Source organism: Oncorhynchus clarkii, chromosome 25 (assembly GCF_045791955.1).
Source record: "Oncorhynchus clarkii lewisi isolate Uvic-CL-2024 chromosome 25, UVic_Ocla_1.0, whole genome shotgun sequence".
Classification (NCBI taxonomy): domain Eukaryota; kingdom Metazoa; phylum Chordata; class Actinopteri; order Salmoniformes; family Salmonidae; genus Oncorhynchus; species Oncorhynchus clarkii.
Window position 1 is genome coordinate 46,158,420 of NC_092171.1, and position 24,340 is coordinate 46,182,759.

The 24,340-nt window shown below is 42.7% G+C and overlaps 1 protein-coding gene across 1 annotated transcript in view; it reads right to left on the minus strand.

Moving 5' to 3' along the window:
* Positions 1–9,840, minus strand: part of LOC139383384 (dynein axonemal assembly factor 9) — an 87,848-nt gene extending 78,008 nt beyond the window's left edge. The window contains exons 1-5 of the mRNA XM_071127908.1: positions 9,656–9,840; positions 6,488–6,564; positions 5,699–5,824; positions 1,724–1,848; positions 171–267 (exon numbers count right to left, since the gene is read on the minus strand). Coding sequence (XP_070984009.1) covers positions 171–267; positions 1,724–1,848; positions 5,699–5,824; positions 6,488–6,564; positions 9,656–9,711 — 481 coding nt within the window. The 5' untranslated portion in view covers positions 9,712–9,840. The remainder of the gene's footprint in view (positions 1–170; positions 268–1,723; positions 1,849–5,698; positions 5,825–6,487; positions 6,565–9,655) is intronic.
* Positions 9,841–24,340: the final 14,500 nt, after the last annotated feature.

Consider the following 24,340-nt stretch of genomic DNA (forward strand, 5'->3'; position numbering starts at 1 on the left):
TTCATTTAAATCAGGTAACAAATATAGTTAGTTGATTAAATAAATAACAGTCATCAGATTAATGAAAGTAAAGTCACGATGTGGGAAAAGTCAAGGGGTCTGAATACTTGCCAAAGGCACTGTACATGTAACATGTACTATGTCATGTAATCTCTGTAACTATACTGTACCCTGGGTGCTGTAAGGAACTCCAATACGGCTGCAGTCTTGAACCATGCTCACAAAGCTGGAGATCTTAAACTCCTCCGCTGCTTCCTCGTCTTCATACTGCAGGGGGAGATGAGGGGGGAAACAAAGAAGGAGGGGGAGGGCGGAGAACAGGAGTGAACATAATTAACATCAACATTCAATTTAGACATACCTGTGTATCTGCTTGGTTAAGGAAACAAATATAAATGCATTTCTATTAATTAAGTAATCTAATCAAAACATAAAAATATTGTTATTTATTTCTTGATCAATTTAACATTTGGATGAGAACTTACAAGTGTGATGGTAGTAAGCTAACCTCTGGCTGGGTAAGACAGTCTATGTGGTTACAGTAATATCTAACCTCTGCCTGGGTAAGGCAGTCTATGTGGTTACAGTAATATCTAACCTCTGCCTGGGTAAGGCAGTCTATGTGGTTACAGTAATAGCTAACCTCTGCCTGGGTAAGACAGTCTATGTGGTTACAGTAATATCTAACCTCTGCCTGGGTAAGGCAGTCTATGTGGTTACAGCAATATCTAACCTCTGCCTGGGTAAGACAGTCTATGTGGTTACAGTAATAGCTAACCTCTGCCTGGGTAAGGCAGTCTATGTGGTTACAGTAATAGCTAACCTCTTCCTGGGTAAGGCAGTCTATGTGGTTACAGTAATAGCTAACCTCTGCCTGGGTAAGACAGTCTATGTGGTTACAGTAATAAATAACCTCTGCCTGGGTAAGACAGTCTATGTGGTTACAGTAATAGCTAACCTCTGCCTGGGTAAGACAGTCTATGTGGTTACAGTAATAGCTAACCTCTGCCTGGGTAAGACAGTCTATGTGGTTACAGTAATAAATAACCTCTGCCTGGGTAAGACAGTCTATGTGGTTACAGTAATATCTAACCTCTGCCTGGGTAAGACAGTCTATGTGGTTACAGTAATAGCTAACCTCTGCCTGGGTAAGACAGTCTATGTGGTTACAGTAATAAATAACCTCTGCCTGGGTAAGACAGTCTATGTGGTTACAGTAATATCTAACCTCTGCCTGGGTAAGGCAGTCTATGTGGTTACAGTAATATCTAACCTCTGCCTGGGTAAGGCCGTCTATGTGGTTACAGTAATAGCTAACCTCTGCCTGGGTAAGACAGTCTATGTGGTTACAGTAATAAATAACCTCTGCCTGGGTAAGGCAGTCTATGTGGTTACAGTAATATCTAACCTCTGCCTGGGTAAGACAGTCTATGTGGTTACAGTAATAGCTAACCTCTGCCTGGGTAAGACAGTCTATGTGGTTACAGTAATAGCTAACCTCTGCCTGGGTAAGACAGTCTATGTGGTTACAGTAATAGCTAACCTCTGCCTGGGTAAGACAGTCTATGTGGTTACAGTAATAAATAACCTCTGCCTGGGTAAGACAGTCTATGTGGTTACAGTAATATCTAACCTCTGCCTGGGTAAGGCAGTCTATGTGGTTACAGTAATAGCTAACCTCTGCCTGGGTAAGGCAGTCTATGTGGTTACAGTAATAGCTAACCTCTGTTTGGTTCATGCAGTGTATGGAAAGGTTCCTCCAGTGGGAGACGTAGGGCAGCAGGTAACTGTAGTTGATTGGGTTACAGTACAGGTGGACACTCTCTGCCTTGATCAGCACGATCACATCTGGAGATGAAGAGAGACGGGTCTCAATGTTAACGAGCCAGAACAACACACAGAGTAAGACAGCATTAACAAAACACTAGAACACATAGGTTGTCATCACAAAAGCACCCTATTCCCTATGTAGTGCACTACTGTTAACCAGAGACCTATATGCACTATATAGAGAATAGGGTGCCATCCGGGATGTAGACCATTAGAAATATTAATCACTGGAGCCAGGAGCGCTTGTTGAGAACCATCCAACATGTGTGAAGTAGTATGCATTACTGATCCTAACCCCATAACACTAACCCCTACTACTGACTATGTGCTGATCCTAACCCCTACTAATGACTATATACTGATCATAACCCCTACTACTGACTATATACTGATCCTAACCCCTACTACTGACTATATATTGATCATAACTGACTATATACTGATCATAACTGACTATATACTGATCATAACTGACTATATACTGATCATAACTGACTATATACTGATCATACCCCTACTAATGACTATATACTGATCATAACCCTTACTACTAACTATACTGATCATAACCCCTACTACTGACTATATACTGATCATAACCCCTACTAATGACTATATACTGATCATAACCCCCTACTACTGACTATATACTGATCATAACCCCTACTACTGATTATATACTGATCCTAACTCCTACTACTGACTATATACTGATCATAACCCCTACTACTGACTATATACTGATCATAACTGACTATATACTGATCATAACCTCTACTACTGACTATATACTGATCATAACCCCTACTACTGACTATATACTGATCATAACTGACTATATACTGATCATAACCCCTACTACTGACTATATACTGATCATAACTGACTATATACTGATCATAACCCCTACTACTAACTATACTGATCCTAACCCCTACTACTGACTATATACTGATCATAACCCCTACTACTAACTATACTGACCTAACCCCTACTACTGACTATATACTGATGACTATATACTGATCATAACCCCTACTACTGACTATATACTGATCATAACCCCTACTACTAACTATACTGATCCTAACCCCTACTACTGACTATATACTGATCATAACTGACTATATACTGATCATAACCCCTACTACTGACTATATACTGATCATAACCCCATAACCCCTACTACTGACTATATACTGATCATAACCCCTACTACTGACTATATACTGATCATAACTGACTATATACTGATCCTAACCCCTACTACTGACTATATACTGATCATAACTGACTATATACTGATCATAACCCCTACTACTGACTATATACTGATCATAACCCCTACTACTGACTATATACTGATCCTAACCCCTACTACTGACTATATACTGATCCTAACCCCTACTACTGACTATATACTGATCATAACCCCTACTACTAACTATATACTGATCCTAACCCCTACTACTGACTATATACTGATCATAACCCCTACTACTGACTATATACTGATCATAACCCCTACTACTGACTATACACTGATCATAACCCCTACTACTAACTATACTGATCCTAACCCCTACTACTGACTATATACTGATCATAACCCCATAACTGACTATATACTGATCCTAACCCCTACTACTAACTATACTGATCATAACCCCTACTACTGACTATATACTGATCCTAACCCCTACTACTGACTATATACTGATCCTAAACCCTACTACTGACTATATACTGATCATAACCCCTACTACTGACTATATACTGATCCTAACCACTACTACTAACTATACTGATCCTAACCCCTACTACTGACTATATACTGATCATAACCCCTACTACTGACTATATACTGATCCTAACCCCTACTACTGACTATATACTGATCATAACCCCTACTACTGACTATATACTGATCATAACCCCTACTACTGACTATATACTGATCATAACCCCTACTACTGACTATATACTGATCATAACCCCTACTACTGACTATATACTGATCATAACCCCTACTACTGACTATATACTGATCATAACCCCATAACCCCTACTACTGACTATATACTGATCCTAACCCCTACTACTGACTATATACTGATCATAACCCCATAACCCCTACTACTGACTATATACTGATCCTAACCCCTACTACTAACTATACTGATCCTAACCCCTACTACTAACTATACTGATCATAACCCCTACTACTGACTATATACTGATCCTAACCCCATAACCCCTACTACTGACTATATACTGATCCTAACCCCTACTACTGACTATATACTGATCATAACCCCTACTACTGACTATATACTGATCCTAACCCCTACTAATGACTATATACTGATCCTAACCACTACTACTAACTATATACTGATCATAACTGACTATATACTGATCATAACCCATACGACTGACTATGTACTGATCCTAACCCCATAACCCCTACTACTGACTATACTGATCATAACTGACTATATACTGATCCTAACCACTACTACTGACTATATACTGATCATAACCCCATAACCCCTACTACTGACTATATACTGATCATAACCCCTACTACTGACTATATACTGATCATAACTGACTATATACTGATCATAACCCCTACTACTAACTATACTGATCATAACCCCTACTACTGACTATATACTGATCATAACCCCTACTACTGACTATATACTGATCATAACTGACTATATACTGATCATAACCCCTACTACTAACTATACTGATCATAACCCCTACTACTGACTATATACTGATCATAACCCCTACTACTGACAATATACTGATCATAACTGACTATATACTGATCATAACCCCTACTACTAACTATACTGATCATAACCCCTACTACTGACTATATACTGATCATAACCCCTACTACTGACTATATACTGATCATAACCCCTACTACTCACTATATACTGATCATAACCCCTACTACTGACTATATACTGATCCTAACCCCTACTAATGACTATATACTGATCATAACCCCTACTACTGACTATACTGATCATAACCCCTACTACTGACTATATACTGATCATAACCCCTACTACTGACTATATACTGATCATAACCCCTACTACTCACTATATACTGATCATAACTGACTATATACTGATCATAACCCCTACTACTGACTATATACTGATCATAACCCCTACTACTGACTATATATTGATCATAACTGACTATATACTGATCCTAACCCCATGTTGCTGCGTGGCTGGTGAAATAGATATTCTAACACAGGAATACCTAAATCTACCCGCATTTTCCGGGTGTTAATTTTATGCCCTGGACATAGATAAACTGCAGTCGGTCCACAACAGGGCAGCACGTTGCACTTAGATGTACACGGAGGTGGATGTCAGTCACATGCATGTCAGTCTCCCCTGGCTCAGAGTTGAGGAGAGATTGCCTGCATCACTATGGGTATTTGCGCAAGGTATTGATGTGTTTAAGGTACTGAACTGTCTGTTCAAACCGTTGGCACAAAGTTTGGACACTCATCGGTACAAAACGAGACATGCAACCAGAGGTCTCTTCATAGTCCCCAGGTGCAGAACAGAGGCTTCGAAACAAACAGTATTAAATAGAGCTACGACTACATGGAACTCTCTGCCACCTCAGGTAACAGATTAAAGAACACCTTACGGCATGACGGGGACTGTGGAGACACAGACATGTTTATATATTTGCGTATTGTATGATGTATATTATTGATTATATTTGTTGTGTTTTGCTTCCTATTTGGACCACAGGAAGAGTAGCCGCTGCCTTGGGGGATCTTATTGAAATACTAAACCCCATAACCCCTTCTCCTCACCATCCAGCACCTCCTCAGGGAAGTCCTCCAGAATGTGCTCCAGGTTCAGCTGGTTCTTCCGGTACAGTCCGTAGAACAGGTAGTTGGCCAGCTCACTGCAGCCCTCATTATACCTGCTGTCAATCCCTGCAATATGAACTAACATGTCAAATCATGCTGAAATCAAATAAAACAGGGAAGTTAATATGACTACAACATAGCTAAAGCATCATCTATATAAAACAGGGAATAGTGTACAAAACATTAGGAACACCTGCTCTTTCCATCAGAGACTGACCAGGAGAAAGCTACTGTATGATCCCTTCTTGATGTCACTTGTTAAAGCCACTTCAATTAGTGTAGATGAAGGGAAGGAGTCGGGTTAAATCATGTTTTTTTAAGCCTTGACACAGGATTGTGTATGTGTGCCATTCATAGATTTTAGTGCCTATGAACGGGGTATGGTAGTAGATGCCAGGCACACCGGTTTGTGTCAAGAACTGCAACGCTGCTGGGTATTTCACGCTCAATAGTTCCCCATGTGTATCAAGATTTGTCCAGCACCCAAATGGAAACATTGGAGTCAACATGGGCCAGCATCCCCGTGGAACGCTTGACACCTTGAGGAGTCCATGTCCCGATGAATTGAGGGCAAAAGGTGTTCCTAATGTTTGATATACTAAGTGTATAAATAATAATATCTCAAGACAGTTTACTGCGTTCAAGCCATGTTTAATATATTGTCATGTTGTCAAATCCAACTTCCTCAGAATGAATATGACTCCAGTATTGAGACAGTGCTGGACTCACCCAGAGAGCAAAGAATCCCATCAGGGCTGGCTTCCCCCTCCCACAGCAGTGACTGGACATGGCGCAGACGGGAGCAGCTGAAAAAGACAAACACAATATAACGTAGATACAGTAGGTGCCATTGATGCCAATTTGTCAAAATACAAATAAACATCCACCATATGAACCATACAATTGGATAGAAGCCAGTGCCCTTGGAGCAGCAATTGGACAAAAGGCTATCAGTCCGGCGGCGAGAAAGAGGAAATGTCATGACTCGAAAGCGGGGGAAAAATGGTACAAAGCACAAACCTTCATCGCCTGAATACAAGCCAGGGAATATTACTTCTAAATTTAGTTTATCACTTGAGCATTTTGAGGATGTTGGATCCCATGGGTCTGATGGCTCTCTTGAGAATCATGAGATGGAGTCAGTGATGATTCCTCTGAAACTGAGCCTGACCAGGATGAAGGCCTTCCTGTGGCAGCAGGTGTGGTGGTACAGATTTACAACGTTTGCCCTGAAAATCCTACCAGAGATGATTTTGGACCGGTAGGAGTGCGGTTTTTGGAAAAAGTGGATCTATGCTTTTTGGCCAACCAATATGTTGTTTCAAGTTGGGTAAATGACAAACTGAGAACTGTTACATCCGTCAAAGTTTAGAGAAGTGGAATTGTTTCGATTTTTTGTCTATCCTCGACTGGTGTCATGTTCGGGGTGAAAGTAAGGCGGTATGGTCCGGTAAAACATGAGCCAATCACAGTAATGAAAAATAAATGTCAAGAAAACTGTCGGCCATTACACCATAATTTATCATTAGGCTGACGCATGGCATGAAACATTTGCAAATAGACTTGAAAACGGGTGGCATGGCCTAGACCAGGGATTATCAACTAGATTCAGCCACGGCCCATTTTTCTTAAGCAGATGGTCGGGGGGCCGGAACAGGCAGGGTCGGCAGGTGGCCTAGTGGTTAAGAGTGTCGGGCCAGTAATTGAAAGGTCACTGACGACTAGGTGAACAGTCTGTCGATGTGCCCTTGAGCAAGGCACTTATCCCTAATTGCTCCTGTAAGTCGCTCTGGATAAGAACGTCAACTAAAATATAAAGATAATTACAAATATTTGTAGAATGCAAACTGACCACAGGAAGCCCAAACAGATGCTTGACTAAAACATAATAATTTTGGGCCTCCCGAGTGGCGCAGCGGTCTAAGGCAGTGCTAGCTGCGTTACTACAGATCCTGGTTCGATCCCAGGCTGTGTCGCGACCGGGAGACCCCCAGCGTTGACCGGCTTGGGGAGAGCTTGGCCGCCTGGGATGTCCTTGTCCCATCGCGCTCTAGCGACTCCTGTGGCGGGCTGGGCGCTGACACGGTCGCCAGGTGTTTCCTCCGACACATTGGTGCGGCTGGCTTCCGGGTTAAGCGTGTATAAAAACATTTTATGTTTTATTGTTGGACATAATAGACTGTGAAAACACTAGGAAATCAGCTCCAAGTGATTATAATTTAAGAAATCTGTTCCCAAGTGAATACTATATATACACACAGTACCAGTCAAAAGTTTGGACAAACCTACTCATTCCAGGGTTTTTCTTTATTTTTACTATTTTCTACATTGTAGAATAATAGTGAAGACATCAAAACTATGAAATAACTATGATTACAGAGATCCTATTGAATGAATAAGGATTCTATATATAATTCTATGATTAGGCCCACAGAGATCCTATTGAATGAATAAGGATTCTATATATAATTCTATGATTAGGCCCACAGAGATCCTATTGAATGAATATGGATTATATATGTAATTCTATGATTAGGTGCGTGCACATATAGGTGGTCCCGTAATGGGAAGACATGAAATCAATTTTCACCCCTGGTCGTGCTTTGTTCTCCGGAGTAGGGCGCCGATCAAAGAAGTGATCACTGGGGGGGCATTGAGTGTGGAGGTGGATAAGATGAGAAATAACATTTCTGGTGTTTGTGTCAGCTGCCGTTTGGGGAGACTCAAATCCGGTGGAAATGGTAAGATGGAGGCTACACGGTCTTTCTTACTGAGCTTCAATATGGAGTTTCTAACAAATAAGGTCTGGCTAGGGTATATTTGCTATTCGGTGAGGGCGTTTATTCCGAACCTGCTACGGTTGATTAGGTGCCAAGGATTTGGATATGTGGCAGCAGTATGTAGAAGGGAGATCCCAGAATGTGGAAAGTGTACAGGAGGGCATAGTCAGAGGGAGTGTGAAGTTGGGGTTGAGAACACTGTGGGGCGCCCATGCAGCTGGGGGTCTGAAGTGCCCTGTACGAGAGACAAGTTGAGATTGCCAGAGTTCGAGTGGGGAAGACTTTCATATGCTGAGACGTTAAGGAGAGTAGAGGATAGCCCAAGGATGAAGGATTTGACTGAGAGCCCCCCAGTGAGTAGGCCTGAAGAGAGAGATTCAGAGAGGTTGAGTTTTAATAAGGTTGGATTTCTTGCATTTATAACCATGGTGATCAACTGCAGGGATGGAGCAGAAATCACAGAAGAAAGATGTGATAGTTGAAGCAGCAGATAAATATTTGGGTGTGAGAGTTTTGTGCAGCAGATCTACAGGAAGTTGAGAGAAGTGTTTCCATCCTCCAAGGACAACGGCCTGGTGTAGAATCGTTTAGGGCTAAAGTAGTGGGATGGGTTTTGGGGATAGTGTATAGGTAAGATGCAGGGTCAGATGGTGGTGTAATTTAAATTTTCCACCTTCTACCTTTTTTCGTATGATCAAAATGTATGATCAAAATCAATCCGCACTCAGACCTGCGAAAGGCAGAAATAGCAACACAGCATCTACAGTAAATAAGAAAAAAGACAGTAAAAAGGTGCAACGTAGATGAATCTTTCCGCAATGCACATTCTCAAAGTGCGACTTTGATTGAATTCCTAGGCAATTGACGCTAGCAGCTAACTAGTCTAGCTACAATCAATCGATTAGTTAGCTTCATATCTAGCCGATCCAATGTCATAGTCAAACATGGCGAGATAGCTAACAGTAGCTTTCAAGCAAACGTCAGCTAACGTTAGCTAGCTCAACTGCCGAGCAACGTAAAGAAACAACACATCTGCAGCTAAATATTTATAGCTAAGCTAGCTAGCTTCATCACATCCCTTTTCGGTAAACAAGATAGCGTCAGAAATGGACGTTACCTGACAGCGGGGCTCATACACGGGAATTGTCCGTTCACCCTGCGGATACAAGACATGTTTATTAGCAACCGTCGTTATGGCGTTTTGAAAATAACGGGATTTATTTGGAATCCGCCGATATTTGATCAAGGCGCGAGCACCAGTGCCGTCATTGTGTTCGTTAGCGTTGCTGCTATAGACCTGTCGACGGCATAGCAACCGCCTGGACCATTACACATTTAGGGGAGTAGCTTTTTAAAACAGTCATATTTAGGCTTAACAACATGCAATTACATTAGTTATGGCTGGTATTAGACATATATCACTAAAGAGCATATCTATTTTTTTTAGGGGGGGGGGGGTATTAGTTGTTTCAATATAGAAAAGGATGTAACCTACATATTGGAATCCCCCCTTCCTACACCACAGCAGCAGTCGATGCAACCCTGTTAGCCCTTGATCAGGACTCTCACAGTTCCATTAGACGCAGGACTCTTCTGTAGGTGGGGTTGATCTGAACATTAACACGCATCGCTTGTGGTACGGTTTTCATATCGGAGAGAGAAATGATTTATTTTTTAAATAGGCTAAATTGATACACAGGGTTAGTGTTCCCACAGGGCCATATGTCCATGTTACAGAGCTTGTTTACGGAAGACAGAGTGGACTAACCTATCTGCGTCTCTCTGAACACCTATGTGTATGTAACAGATGTGAGTGATCCTTACTCTCTCTCGCACTGGGTAATAAAGAACAGAAGCCCAGCCAATGGTTCCAGATGATCCGTAGTTTGTTTTGATACAAATATATTACACATGTCGTTTATGACTCGATAGTGCTTGTGTAACAGTATAATTTTATACCGTACCCTCGCCCATACAATCAATAATTGAACAATTACAAAAAATATTAGAATACAATATGTATAAATACTTAATAAAAAGATTGCACATTAGATATACAGTTCTAGATGCTCTGGATGGCTGTAGAAAAACACCTGTAATTAGCAGGGAGCTAATATGCCCATTACATTTAGAGCATGTTAACAAACTCTTCTTACAGCAATCATACATACAAAAGCACATTACAGGAAGATCATAATATCTAACAGGTATTGTACACACACACTACGTGTACAAAACATTAAGGACACCTGCTCTTTCCATGTCAGACTGATCAGGTGAAAGCTATGATCCCTTATTGATGTTGCATATCTGCCAAATAATGCATTTTGATGAAAAAATATATTTTACGTTCAAATGCCTCTCCTGTGAAGTAGTTACGTGCGACATATGCCAAGTTTCCTGAAACGAGTCACATATATTTATGTCACCAAATAATTTATTAAAACACACTGTTTTGCAATAAAGGTCTACAGTAGCCTCAACAGCACTCTGTAGGGTAGCACCATAGTGTAGCTGGAGGACAGATAGTTTACGTCCTTCTCTGGGTACATTGATTCAATACAAAACTTAAGTTCTCACCCCCTTCCATAGACTTACACAGTAATTATGACAACTTCCGGAGGACGTCCTCCAACCTATCAGAGCTCTTGCAACATGAACTGACATGTTGTCAACCCAATTATAAGATCAGAGAATTAATCTAGTACTGAAAACATAAGCTACAGCTAGCTAGTACTGCCGTGCATAAAATGTGGTGGGTAGTTGACTCAAAGAGAGAGAAAGACAATAGTTGAACAGTTTTGAAGAAATTGATTTGTTAAACAATAATGGTGAAGCTAGAGAGAGAGAGAGAGAGATATTGAGCTAGCTATAGTTCGTTGTATTTTTTTCATTGTTAATTTCACTGAGCTAGCGAATGCTAGCTAGTTTAACCTACTCAAACAGAGAGGAATGCTAAGTTAGCTAGCTGGCTATATCTATCCTACACTGGAACTTTTCCAAGTCAAGGTAAGCTTTTGGATTTATTAATTTATTGCCACCGTGGCCCTCCGGTGTAACTGCTAAACTGTACTGCATGATTGTAGCAGGTTTACTAATGCATTAGTTCTAGTAGCTATGTTGACTATGACGTTAGCTAATATGGTGACAACGATGTAGGCTGTGTGTAGTGGTTAGCGGTTATGATATGAAGGTTTGGCTTGGAAAGGTTTTTTTGCCTGCTCACAGACAGCTGATGTGTTGTGCACTGAAGTCCACAAGCGAAGAGAAAAGGTTAGAGGAGGAGAGCGCGTAGATACGAGAAGGAATTATACAACAAAATGATCATGCTGCAAACTGTGTTTGTGTGTGATCAGGTGTGTATTCATTCCACTGATTCTGTTGAAAAACATTTCTTAAACAGAAGCAAATGGAACGAAACGGGGATAAACGTACCTGAATTTGTCCAATAGAAAGTCTTGTTTGCAACTGTTGGACTAATGAGTACACTCCTAGATCAGCAAGATGCAGTTAAGAGTGTTGGATGTGTTACTGTCTGGGTAGTAACTTTATGAGTTGGGATTTTGGTTCATTGTTTAGCTAGCTAGCTACATGTCTAAACAAAAGACTCCACTATGCAAGTAACCATTTCAATAGAATGTTTATGACATCACTGCGACAACTGTCGATAGACGTAGCTGGTAAATTCTCTCAGGCTATGTACTCAGATTTCAGAGCACTCTCATCTGAATGTGCCAGAGAGCAGAATAACTGACAAATGTACGAACGCTAAACACCTGTTGAAAATGGCCAGTGTCAGTAAACGTTGGCAAAAAAACGTCATTCAATTGTTGCCAGCAGTACAGTTACAGTCACCAACACTCTAGACAACATAAAAACAGCCTAACCAGCTCTGCTAGGGAGAGTAAAATGGTTAGTGAGCTGGAAGTAGCTAGAAAGCTAGTCAAAGTTGGCTAGTTAGCTTGGGTGCTTGACTGCTGTTGTAAGATCAACCCTACTCCTCTGCCAGAGCGTCCAGTGTGCGCTCTGAACGCTCCAAGACCGAAATGCTCTGAATTTTCGAACAGACAATCTGACAACTATCTGCGTTTACGAACACCCAGAGCACACTGGCACTACAGATTCAATTTACAAACACACCCGTAGCACAAACCAGCCTTTTGTTTAGTACATGTCCTCACATATGAATCCTTAAAGAGGATGCTGAATGGGTGTAGACAAAGATGGGCTCTCCAGTAGGTACCAATACACTCAAAGGCCTTTTTCTTAAAAGTGAAGTTAAAAGTTTATCAACTTTCAAAGCAGAATTACTTTCCCATTGTTCCTCATCTGTAGTGAGAGAAAAAAAACTCAAGGGGCAGAATACTTCCCAAAGGGCACTGTATGTATTATATAAACTCAGATATATATATATATATAAAAAAAAATATATATATATACAGTGCCTTGCGAAAGTATTCGGCCCCCTTGAACTTTGCGACCTTTTGCCACATTTCAGGCTTCAAACATAAAGATATAAAACTGTATTTTTTTGTGAAGAATCAACAACAAGTGGGACACAATCATGAAGTGGAACGACATTTATTGGATATTTCAAACCTTTTTAACAAATCAAAAACTGAAAAATTGGGCGTGCAAAATTATTCAGCCCCCTTAAGTTAATACTTTGTAGCGCCACCTTTTGCTGCGATTACAGCTGTAAGTCGCTTGGGGTATGTCTCTATCAGTTTTGCACATCAAGAGACTGAAATTTTTTCCCATTCCTCCTTGCAAAACAGCTTGAGCTCAGTGAGGTTGGATGGAGAGCATTTGTGAACAGCAGTTTTCAGTTCTTTCCACAGATTCTCGATTGGATTCAGGTCTGGACTTTGACTTGGCCATTCTAACACCTGGATATGTTTATTATTGAACCATTCCATTGTAGATTTTGCTTTATGTTTTGGATCATTGTCTTGTTGGAAGACAAATCTCCGTCCCAGTCTCAGGTCTTTTGCAGACTCCATCAGGTTTTCTTCCAGAATGGTCCTGTATTTGGCTCCATCCATCTTCCCATCAATTTTAACCATCTTCCCTGTCCCTGCTGAAGAAAAGCAGGCCCAAACCATGATGCTGCCACCACCATGTTTGACAGTGGGGATGGTGTGTTCAGCTGTGTTGCTTTTACGCCAAACATAACATTTTGCATTGTTGCCAAAAAGTTCAATTTTGGTTTCATCTGACCAGAGCACCTTCTTCCACATGTTTGGTGTGTCTCCCAGGTGGCTTGTGGCAAACTTTAAACTACACTTTATATGGATATCTTTAAGAAATGGCTTTCTTCTTGCCACTCTTCCATAAAGGCCAGATTTGTGCAATATACGACTGATTGTTGTCCTATGGACAGATTCTCCCACCTCAGCTGTAGATCTCTGCAGTTCATCCAGAGTGATCATGGGCCTCTTGGCTGCATCTCTGATCAGTCTTCTCCTTGTATGAGCTGAAAGTTTAGAGGGACGGCCAGGTCTTGGTAGATTTGCAGTGGTTTGATACTCCTTCCATTTCAATATTATCGCTTGCACAGTGCTCCTTGGGATGTTTAAAGCTTGGGAAATCTTTTTGTATCCAAATCCGGCTTTAAACTTCTTCACAACAGTATCTCGGACCTGCCTGGTGTGTTCCTTGTTCTTCATGATGCTCTCTGCGCTTTTAACGGACCTCTGAGACTATCACAGTGCAGGTGCATTTATACGGAGACTTGATTACACACAGGTGGATTGTATTTATCATCATTAGTCATTTAGGTCAACATTGGATCATTCAGAGATCCTCACTGTACTTCTGGAGAGAGTTTGCTGCACTGAAAGTAAAGGGGCTGAATAATTTTGCACGCCCAATTTTTCAGTTTTTGATTTGTTAAAAAAGTTTGAAATATCCAATAAATGTCGTTCCTCTTCATGATTGTGTCCCACTTGTTGTTGATTCTTCACAAAAAAATACAGTTTTATATCTTTATGTTTGAAGCCTGAAATGTGGCAAAAGGTCGCAAAGTTCAAGGGGGCCGAATACTTTCGCAAGGCACTGTATATATATATATATATATAAAAATTCAGATCTATGTATTATATAAACTCAGATCTGTGTATTATATAAACTCAGATCTATGTATTATATAAACTCAGATCTGTGTATAATATAAACTCAGATCTATGCGTTATATAAACTCAGATCTATGTATTATATAAACTCAGATCTATATATTATATAAACTCAGATCTATGTATTATATTATATAAACTCAGAACTATGTATTATATAAACTCAGATCTATGTATTATATTATATAAACTCAGATCTATGTATTATATAAACTCAGATCTATGTATTATATAAACTCAGATCTATATATTATATAAACTCAGGTCTATATATATATATAAATTCAGATCTATGTATTATATAAACTCAGATTGTAACGGTTTTCTGTATGAGAAGGAGAGTCGGACCAAAATGCAGCGTGTAGATTGCGATCCATGTTTTAATAAACAAACGTAAAACACGAATCAATACAAACACTACAAAATAAAGAACGTAACGAAAACCTAAACAGCCCTATCTGGTGAAAACACATAGACAGGAACAATCACCCACAAACACACAGTGAAACCCAGGCTACCTAAATATGGTTCCCAATCAGAGACAATGACAAACACCTGCCTCTGATTGAGAACCATATCAGGTCGAACATAGAACTGGACAAACTAGACATGTAACATAGAATGCCCACTCAGATCACACCCTGACCAACCAAAACATAGAAATATACAAAGTAAACTATGGTCAGGGTGTGACACAGATCTATGTATTATCTTATATAAACTCAGATCTATATATTATATTATATAAAGTCAGATCTATATATTATCTTATATAAACTCAGATCTATATATTATATTATATAAACTCAGATCTATATATTATCTTATATAAACTCATATCTATATATTATCTTATATAAACTCAGATCTATGTATTATATAAACTCAGATCTATGTATTATCTTATATAAACTCAGATCTATGTATTATATAAACTCAGATCTATGTATTATATAAACTCAGATCTATGTATTATCTTATATAAACTCAGATCTATATATTATATAAACTCAGATCTATATATTATATCAACTCAGATCTATGTCTTATATAAACTCAGATCTATGTATTCTATAAACTCAGATCTATATATTATCTTATATAAACTCAGATCTATGTATTATATGAACTCAGATCTATATATTATATAAACTCAGATCTATGTATTATATAAACTCAGATCTATGTATTATATAAACTCAGATCTATATATTATCTTATATAAACTCAGATCTATGTATTATATAAACTCAGATCTATGTATTATATAAACTCAGATCTATATATTATAGAAACTCAGATCTATGTATTATATAAACTCAGATCTATGTATTATATAAACTCAGATCTATATATTATATAAACTCAGATCTATATATTATATAAACTCAGATCTATATATTATATAAACTCAGATCTATATATTATATAAACTCAGATCTATGTATTATATAAACTCAGATCTATGTATTATAAAAACTCAGATCTATGTATTATATAAACTCAGATCTATGTATTATATAAACTCAGATCTATCCAGGCTGTTTCACATCCGGCCGTGATTGAGAGTCCCATAGGGCGGCGCACAGTTGGCCCAGCGTCGTAAGGATCATTGTAAATAAGAATTTGTTTTTAACTGACTTTCCTAGTTGTCTTTCCTCGACTTTGTCATTGTCATTTACAAAATAGCCTCCAACACTCTACCCAACAAATTGGATGCAGTCTACCACAGCTCCATCCGGTTTGTCACTAAAGCCCCATATACTACCTATAGATGTTTCTACTGTGTTATTGACTGTATGTTTTGTTTACTCCATGTGTAACTCTGTGTTGTTGTATGTGTCGAATTGCTTTGCTTTATCTTGGCCAGGTCACAGTTGTAAATGAGAACTTGTTCTCAACTGGCCTACCTGGTTAAATAAATGTGAAATAAAAATATAAACATAAAGGTTAAAAAAAAAAATATTATATTAGATAGTACAAACTCAGATCTATGTATCATTTCATATAAACTCAGATCAATCTATTCCTCAATGTCGGAGGAGGGCCCATAAAATTGTCAAAGACTCCAGTCAACCTAGTCATAGACTGTTCTCTCTGCTACGGAACAGCAAGCGGTACCGAGGCATCAAGTCTAGGTCCAAAAGGCTCCTTAATTAACAGCTTCTACCCCCAAACCATAAGACTGCTGAGCAATTAATCAAATGGCCACCCGGACCATTTGCATTGACCACCCACTCCTATGTTTTTAACTGCTGCTACTCGCTGGTTATCATCTATGCATAGCCACTTTACCCCTACCACTTTTAAAAATGTTATTTAGTAAAAAGGTTCTTAAGTGTATTCCTTGAACTGCGTTGTTAGTTAAGGGCTTGTAAGTAAGCATCTCATGTTGTATTCGGAGCATGTGACAATGAACAAATATGTATTTTATGTATTATATTACATCTATGTAGTATATTGTATTATATTACATCTATGTAGTATATTGTGTTATATTACATCTATGTAGTATATTGTATTATATTACATCTATGTATTTTATGTATTATATTACATCTATGTAGTATATTGTATTATATTACATCTATGTATTTTATGTATTATATTACATCTATGTATTTTATGTATTATATTACATCTATGTATTTTATGTATTATATTACATCTATGTATTTTATGTATTATATTACATCTATGTATTTTATGTGTTATATTACATCTATGTATTTTATGTGTTATATTACATCTATGTATTTTATGTGTTATATTACATCTATGTATTATTCTAGTGCTTTCGGAAAGTATTCAGACCCATTGACGTTTCTCACATTTTGTTACATTACAGCCTTATTCTAAAACTGATTAAATTATTTTTCCGCTCATCAAACTACACATAATACCCCATAGTGACAAACTAATAAAATGATTTATAAATGTTGCTAATGTATTATAATAATACATTTAGACACGTTTTCAGACCCTTTACTCAGTACTTGGTTGAAGCGTCTTTGGCAGCGATTACAGCCTTGAGTCTTCTTGGGTATGATGCTACAAGCTTGGCACACCTGTATTTGGGGAGTTTCTCCCATTCTTCTCTGCAGATCCTCTCAAGCTCTGTCAGGTTAGATGGGGAGCGTCGCTGCACAGCTATTTTCAGGTCTCTCCAGAGATGTTCGATCGGGTTCAAGTCTGGGCTCTGGTTGGGCCACTCAAGGACATTCTGAGACTTGTCCTGAAGCCACTCCTGCGTTGTCTTGGCTGTGTGCTTAGGGACATTGTCCTGTTGAAAGGTGAACCATCGCCCCAGTCTGAGGTACTGAGTGCTCTGGAGCAGGTTTTCATCAAGGATCTCTGTACTTTGCTTAGTTCATCTTTCCCTCGATCCTGACTAGTCTCCCAGTCCCTGACGCTGAAAAACATCCCCACACCATGATGCTGGCACCACCATGCTTCACCGTAGGGATGGAGCAAGGTTTCCTCCAGATGTGACGCTTGGCATTCAGGCCAAAGAGTTCAATCTTGGTTTCATCAAACCAGAGAATCTTGTTTCTCATGGTCTGAGAGTCCTTTAGGTGTCTTTTGGCGAAATCCAAGCGGGCTGTCATGTGCTTTTTACTGACGAGTGGCTTCCGTCTGGCCACTGCATAAAGGCCTGATTGGTGGAGTGCTGCAGAGATGGTTGGTGGATATCAGGACAGAGATCACTCATCTCGGATTAGACAAAGAGCTTCTGGATATCAGGACAGTGATCACCTCGGATTAGACAAAGAGCTTCTGGATATCAGGACAGCAATCCCTCACCTCGGATTAGACAAAGAGCTTCTGGATATCAGGACAGCGATCACTCACCTCAGATTAGACAAAGAGCTTCTGGATATCAGGACAGCCATCACTCACCTCAGATTAGACAAAGAGCTCCTGGATATCAGGACAGCGATCACTCAACTCGGATTAGACAAAGAGCTTCTGGATATCAGGACAGCGATCACTCACCTCGGATTAGACAAAGAGCTTCTGGATATCAGGACAGCGATCACTCATCTCGGATTAGACAAAGAGCTTCTGGATATCAGGACAGCGATCACTCACCTCGGATCAGACAAAAAGCTTCTGGATATCAGGACAGCGATCACTCACCTCGGATTAGACAAAGAGCTTCTGGATATCAGGATAGTGATCACCTCGGATTAGACAAAGAGCTTCTGGATATCAGGACAGCGATCACTCAACTCGGATTAGACAAAGAGCTTCTGGATATCATGACAGCGATCACTCACCTCGGATTAGACAAAGAGCTTCTGGATATCAGGACAGTGATCACCTCGGATTAGACAAAGAGCTTCTGGATATCAGGACAGCGATCACTCACCTCGGATTAGACAAAGAGCTTCTGGATATCAGGACAGCGATCACTCACCTCAGATTAGACAAAGAGCTTCTGGATATCAGGACAGCCATCACTCACCTCGGATTAGACAAAGAGCTTCTGGATATCAGGACAGCGATCACTCACCTCGGATCAGACAAAGAGCTTCTGGATATCAGGACAGCGATCACTCACCTCGGATTAGACAAAGAGCTTCTGGATATCAGGATAGTGATCACCTCGGATTAGACAAAGAGTTTCTGGATGTCAGGACAGCGATCACTCACCTTGGATTAGACAAAGAGCTTCTGGATATCAGGACAGCAATCCCTCACCTCAGATTAGACAAAGAGCTCCTGGATATCAGGACAGCGATCACTCAACTCGGATTAGACAAAGAGCTTCTGGATATCAGGACAGCGATCACTCACCTCAGATTAGACAAAGAGCTTCTGGATATCAGGATAGTGATCACCTCGGATTAGACAAAGAGCTTCTGGATATCAGGACAGCGATCACTCAACTCGGATTAGACAAAGAGCTTCTGGATATCATGACAGCGATCACTCACCTCGGATTAGACAAAGAGCTTCTGGATATCAGGACAGTGATCACCTCGGATTAGACAAAGAGCTTCTGGATATCAGGACAGCGATCACTCACCTCGGATTAGACAAAGAGCTTCTGGATATCATGACAGCGATCACTCACCTCGGATTAGACAAAGAGCTTCTGGATATCAGGACAGCGATCACTCACCTCGGATTAGATGAAGATTTTTTCTACAAAAAGGAGGATGCACAAGACATTCTCCAAACACCCCACAGAGCCGACATCCCCGTTATTTGCAAGAGGAAGCGATGCAGGTACAGAGGACAAAGAGCCGGATGCCTTGTCAGGACCCGGAAAAGGCAAGTGGGAAAGATGCCGTTACCGTCAATACTACTCGCCAACGTGCGTCAACGTCATTGGACAATAAACTAGACGAGGTACGATCACGAATATCCTACCAACGGGACATCAAAAACTGTAATATCCTATGTTTCACGGAATCGTGGCTGAATTGTGGCTGAACCATAAATTGCAGGCCACACTACTTGCCAAGAGAGTTTTCAGCTATACTTTTCATGGCTGTTTATTTACCACCACAGACAGATGCTGGAAATAAGACCGCACTCAGTATAAGGAAATAAGAAAACAGGAGGCGGTGCTCCTAGTGGCCGGAGACTTTAATGCAGGGAAACTGAAACTGGCACAGAGAGACAGGGAACACAGGGATAAATACACAAAGTGAGTTTGTATTTATACAGGACCTGCTGCCCCCACCTACCGTCAACCAATCATGTCAATGTGGAGCTACACAAAATATTGTTACAAAATTTGAGAGGCTCATGGCGATGCAGTACTGAGATTGATTTGGCCTCTGTGATGCAGCATTGAGCTTGATTTGGCCTCTGTGATGCGGTATGGAGATTGATTTGGACTCTGTGAAGCGGTATGGAGATTGATTTGGCCTCTGCTATGCGGTATGGAGATTGATTTGGCCTCTGTGATGCGGAACGGAGCTTGATTTGGCCTCTGTGATGTGGTATGGAGATTGATTTGGCCTCTGTGATGTGGTATTGAGATTGATTTGGCCTCTGTGATGTGGTATGGAGATTGATTTGGCCCCTGTGATGCGGAACGGAGCTTGATTTGGCGGCTGCAATGCGGTATGGAGATTGATTTGGCACCTGTGATGTGGAACGGAGCTTGATTTTGCCTCAGCAATGCGGTATGGAGCTTGATTTGGCGGCTGCGATGCGGTTTGGAGCTTGATTTGACCCCTGTGATGCGGTACGGAGCTTGATCTGGCCCCTGCAATGTGGAACGGAGCTTGATCTGGCCCCTGTGATGTGGTACCGAGCTTGATCTGGCCCCTGCAATGTGGAACGGAGATTGATGTGGCTCCTGCGATGCAGAACGGAGCTTGATTTGGGCCCTGCGATGTGTTACGGAGCTTGATCTGGCCCCTGCAATGTGGAACGGAGCTTGATTTGGGCCCTGCGATGTGATACGGAGCTTGATCTGGCCCCTGTGTGCCTCTGAAGGCGCTACACCCTCCATATGAAGCCTCCTATTACATTTTGGGATCAAACATAAATGGGCCTTTAGACTCACCGCGTTACCTGGTTCCCATGATGACAAGGTGTGGCTGTCCAACTCTGACAGCACATGTATCCTGAAACACTGAGGGAAACACCCTTGCTGGAGCTCACCTAGCCCACCCAGGAACAACCACAGGGCTGTGTGTGTGTGTGTGTGTGTGTGTGTGTGTGTGTGTGTGTGTGTGTGTGTATCCCTGTGTGTGGTCTGACACTGAAACAGTTATCAGGGGGATCTCTAAAGAATGCTTTTTTATGTCTATATGTTTAATTATTTTCTCTCCCCATCTGTCCTTCCCTTTCACTGTCCTCCTCCCTCTCCCCCTCTGTCCTTCCCTTTCACTGTCCTCCCTCTCCCCCTCTGTCCTTCCCTTTCACTGTCCTCCTCCCTCTCCCCCTCTGTCCTTCCCTTTCACTGTCCTCCTCCCTCTCCCCCTCTGTCCTTCCCTTTCACTGTCCTCCTCCCTCTCCCCCTCTGTCCTTCCCTTTCACTGTCCTCCTCCCTCTCCCCCTCTGTCCTTCCCTTTCACTGTCCTCCTCCCTCTCCCCCTCTGTCCTTCCCTTTCACTGTCCTCCCTCTCCCCTCTGTCCTTCCCTTTCACTGTCCTCCTCCCTCTCCCCCTCTGTCCTTCCCTTTCACTGTCCTCCTCCCTCTCCCCCTCTGTCCTTCCCTTTCACTGTCCTCCTCCCTCTCCCCCTCTGTCCTTCCCTTTCACTGTCCTCCTCCCTCTCCCCCTCTGTCCTTCCCTTTCACTGTCCTCCTCCCTCTCCCCCTCTGTCCTTCCCTTTCACTGTCATCCTCCCTCTCCCCCTCTGTCCTTCCCTTTCACTGTCCTCCTCCCTCTCCCCCTCTGTCCTTCCCTTTCACTGTCCTCCCTCTCCCCCTCTGTCCTTCCCTTTCACTGTCCTCCTCCCTCTCCCCCTCTGTCCTTCCCTTTCACTGTCCTCCTCCCTCTCCCCCTCTGTCCTTCCCTTTCACTGTCCTCCTCCCTCTCCCCCTCTGTCCTTCCCTTTCACTGTCCTCCTCCCTCTCCCCCTCTGTCCTTCCCTTTCACTGTCCTCCTCCCTCTCCCCCTCTGTCCTTCCCTTTCACTGTCCTCCTACCTCTCCCCCTCTGCCCTTCCCTTTCACTGTCCTCCTCCCTCTCCCCATCTGTCCTTCCCTTTCACTGTCCTCCTCCCTCTCCCCCTCTGTCCTTCCCTTTCACTGTCCTCCTCCCTCTCCCCCTCTGTCCTTCCCTTTCACTGTCCTCCTCCCTCTCCCCCTCTGTCCTTCCCTTTCACTGTCATCCTCCCTCTCCCCCTCTGTCCTTCCCTTTCACTGTCCTCCTCCCTCTCCCCCTCTGTCCTTCCCTTTCACTGTCCTCCTCCCTCTCCCCCATCTGTCCTTCCCTTTCACTGTCCTCCTCCCTCTCCCCATCTGTCCTTCCCTTTCACTGTCCTCCTCCCTTTCCCCCTCCGTCCTTCCCTTTCACTGTCCTCCTCCCTCTCCCCCATCTGTCCTTCCCTTTCACTGTCCTCCTCCCTCTCCCCATCTGTCCTTCCCTTTCACTGTCCTCCTCCCTCTCCCCCTCTGTCCTTCCCTTTCACTGTCCTCCTCCCTCTCCCCCATCTGTCCTTCCCTTTCACTGTCCTCCTCCCTCTCCCCATCTGTCCTTCCCTTTCACTGTCCTCCTCCCTCTCCCCCATCTGTCCTTCCCTTTCACTGTCCTCCTCCCTCTCCCCCTCTGTCCTTCCCTTTCACTGTCCTCCTCCCTCTCCCCCTCTGTCCTTCCCTTTCACTGTCCTCCTCCCTCTCCCCCATCTGTCCTTCCCTTTCACTGTCCTCCTACCTCTCCCCCATCTGTCCTTCCCTTTCACTGTCCTCCTCCCTTTCCCCCTCTGTCCTTCCCTTTCACTGTCCTCCTCCCTCTCCCCATCTGTCCTTCCCTTTCACTGTCCTCCTCCCTCTCCCCCATCTGTCTTTCCCTTTCACTGTCCTCCTCCCTTTCCCCCTCTGTCCTTCCCTTTCACTGTCCTCCTCCCTCTCCCCCATCTGTCCTTCCCTTTCACTGTCCTCCTCCCTCTCCCCCACTGTCCTTCCCTTTCACTGTCCTCCTCCCTCTCCCCCTCTGTCCTTCTCTTTCACTGTCCTCCTCCCTCTCCCCCATCTGTCCTTCCCTTTCACTGTCCTCCTCCCTCTCCCCCTCTGTCCTTCCCTTTCACTGTCCTCCTCCCTCTCCCTATCTGTCCTTCCCTTCCACTGTCCTCCTCCCTCTCCCCCTCTGTTCTTCCCTTTCACTGTCCTCCTCCCTCTCCCCCTCTGTTCTTCCCTTTCACTGTCCTCCTCCCTCTCCCCATCGGTCCTTCCCTTTCACTGTCCTCCTCCCTCTCCCCCTCTGTCCTTCCCTTTCACTGTCCTCCTCCCTCTCCCCATCTGTCCTTCCCTTTCACTGTCCTCCTCCCTCTCCCCATCTGTCCTTCCCTTTCACTGTCCTCCTCCCTCTCCCCATCTGTCCTTCCCTTTCATTGTCCTCCTCCCTCTCCCCCATATGTCCTTCCCTTTCACTGTCCTCCTCCCTTTCCCCCTCTGTCCTTCCCTTTCACTGTCCTCCTCCCTCTCCCCCATCTGTCCTTCCCTTTCACTGTCCTCCTCCCTTTCCCCCTCTGTCCTTCCCTTTCACTGTCCTCCTCCCTCTCCCCCATCTGTCCTTCCCTTTCACTGTCCTCCTCCCTCTCCCCCTCTGTCCTTCCCTTTCACTGTCCTCCTCCCTCTCCCCCTCTGTCCTTCCCTTTGACTGTCCTCCTCCCTCTCCCCCATCTGTCCTTCCCTTTCACTGTCCTCCTCCCTCTCCCCCTCTGTCCTTCCCTTTCACTGTCCTCCTCCCTCTCCCTATCTGTCCTTCCCTTCCACTGTCCTCCTCCCTCTCCCCCTCTGTCCTTCCCTTTCACTGTCCTCCTCCCTCTCCCCATCTGTCCTTTCCTTTTCACTGTCCTCCTCCCTCTCCCCATCTGTCCTTCCCTTTCACTGTCCTCCTCCCTCTCCCCATCTGTCCTTCCCTTTCACTGTCCTCCTCCCTCTCCCCATCTGTCCTTCCCTTTCACTGTCCTCCTCCCTCTCCCCCTCTGTCCTTCCCTTTCACTGTCCTCCTCCCTCTCCCCATCTGTCCTTCCCTT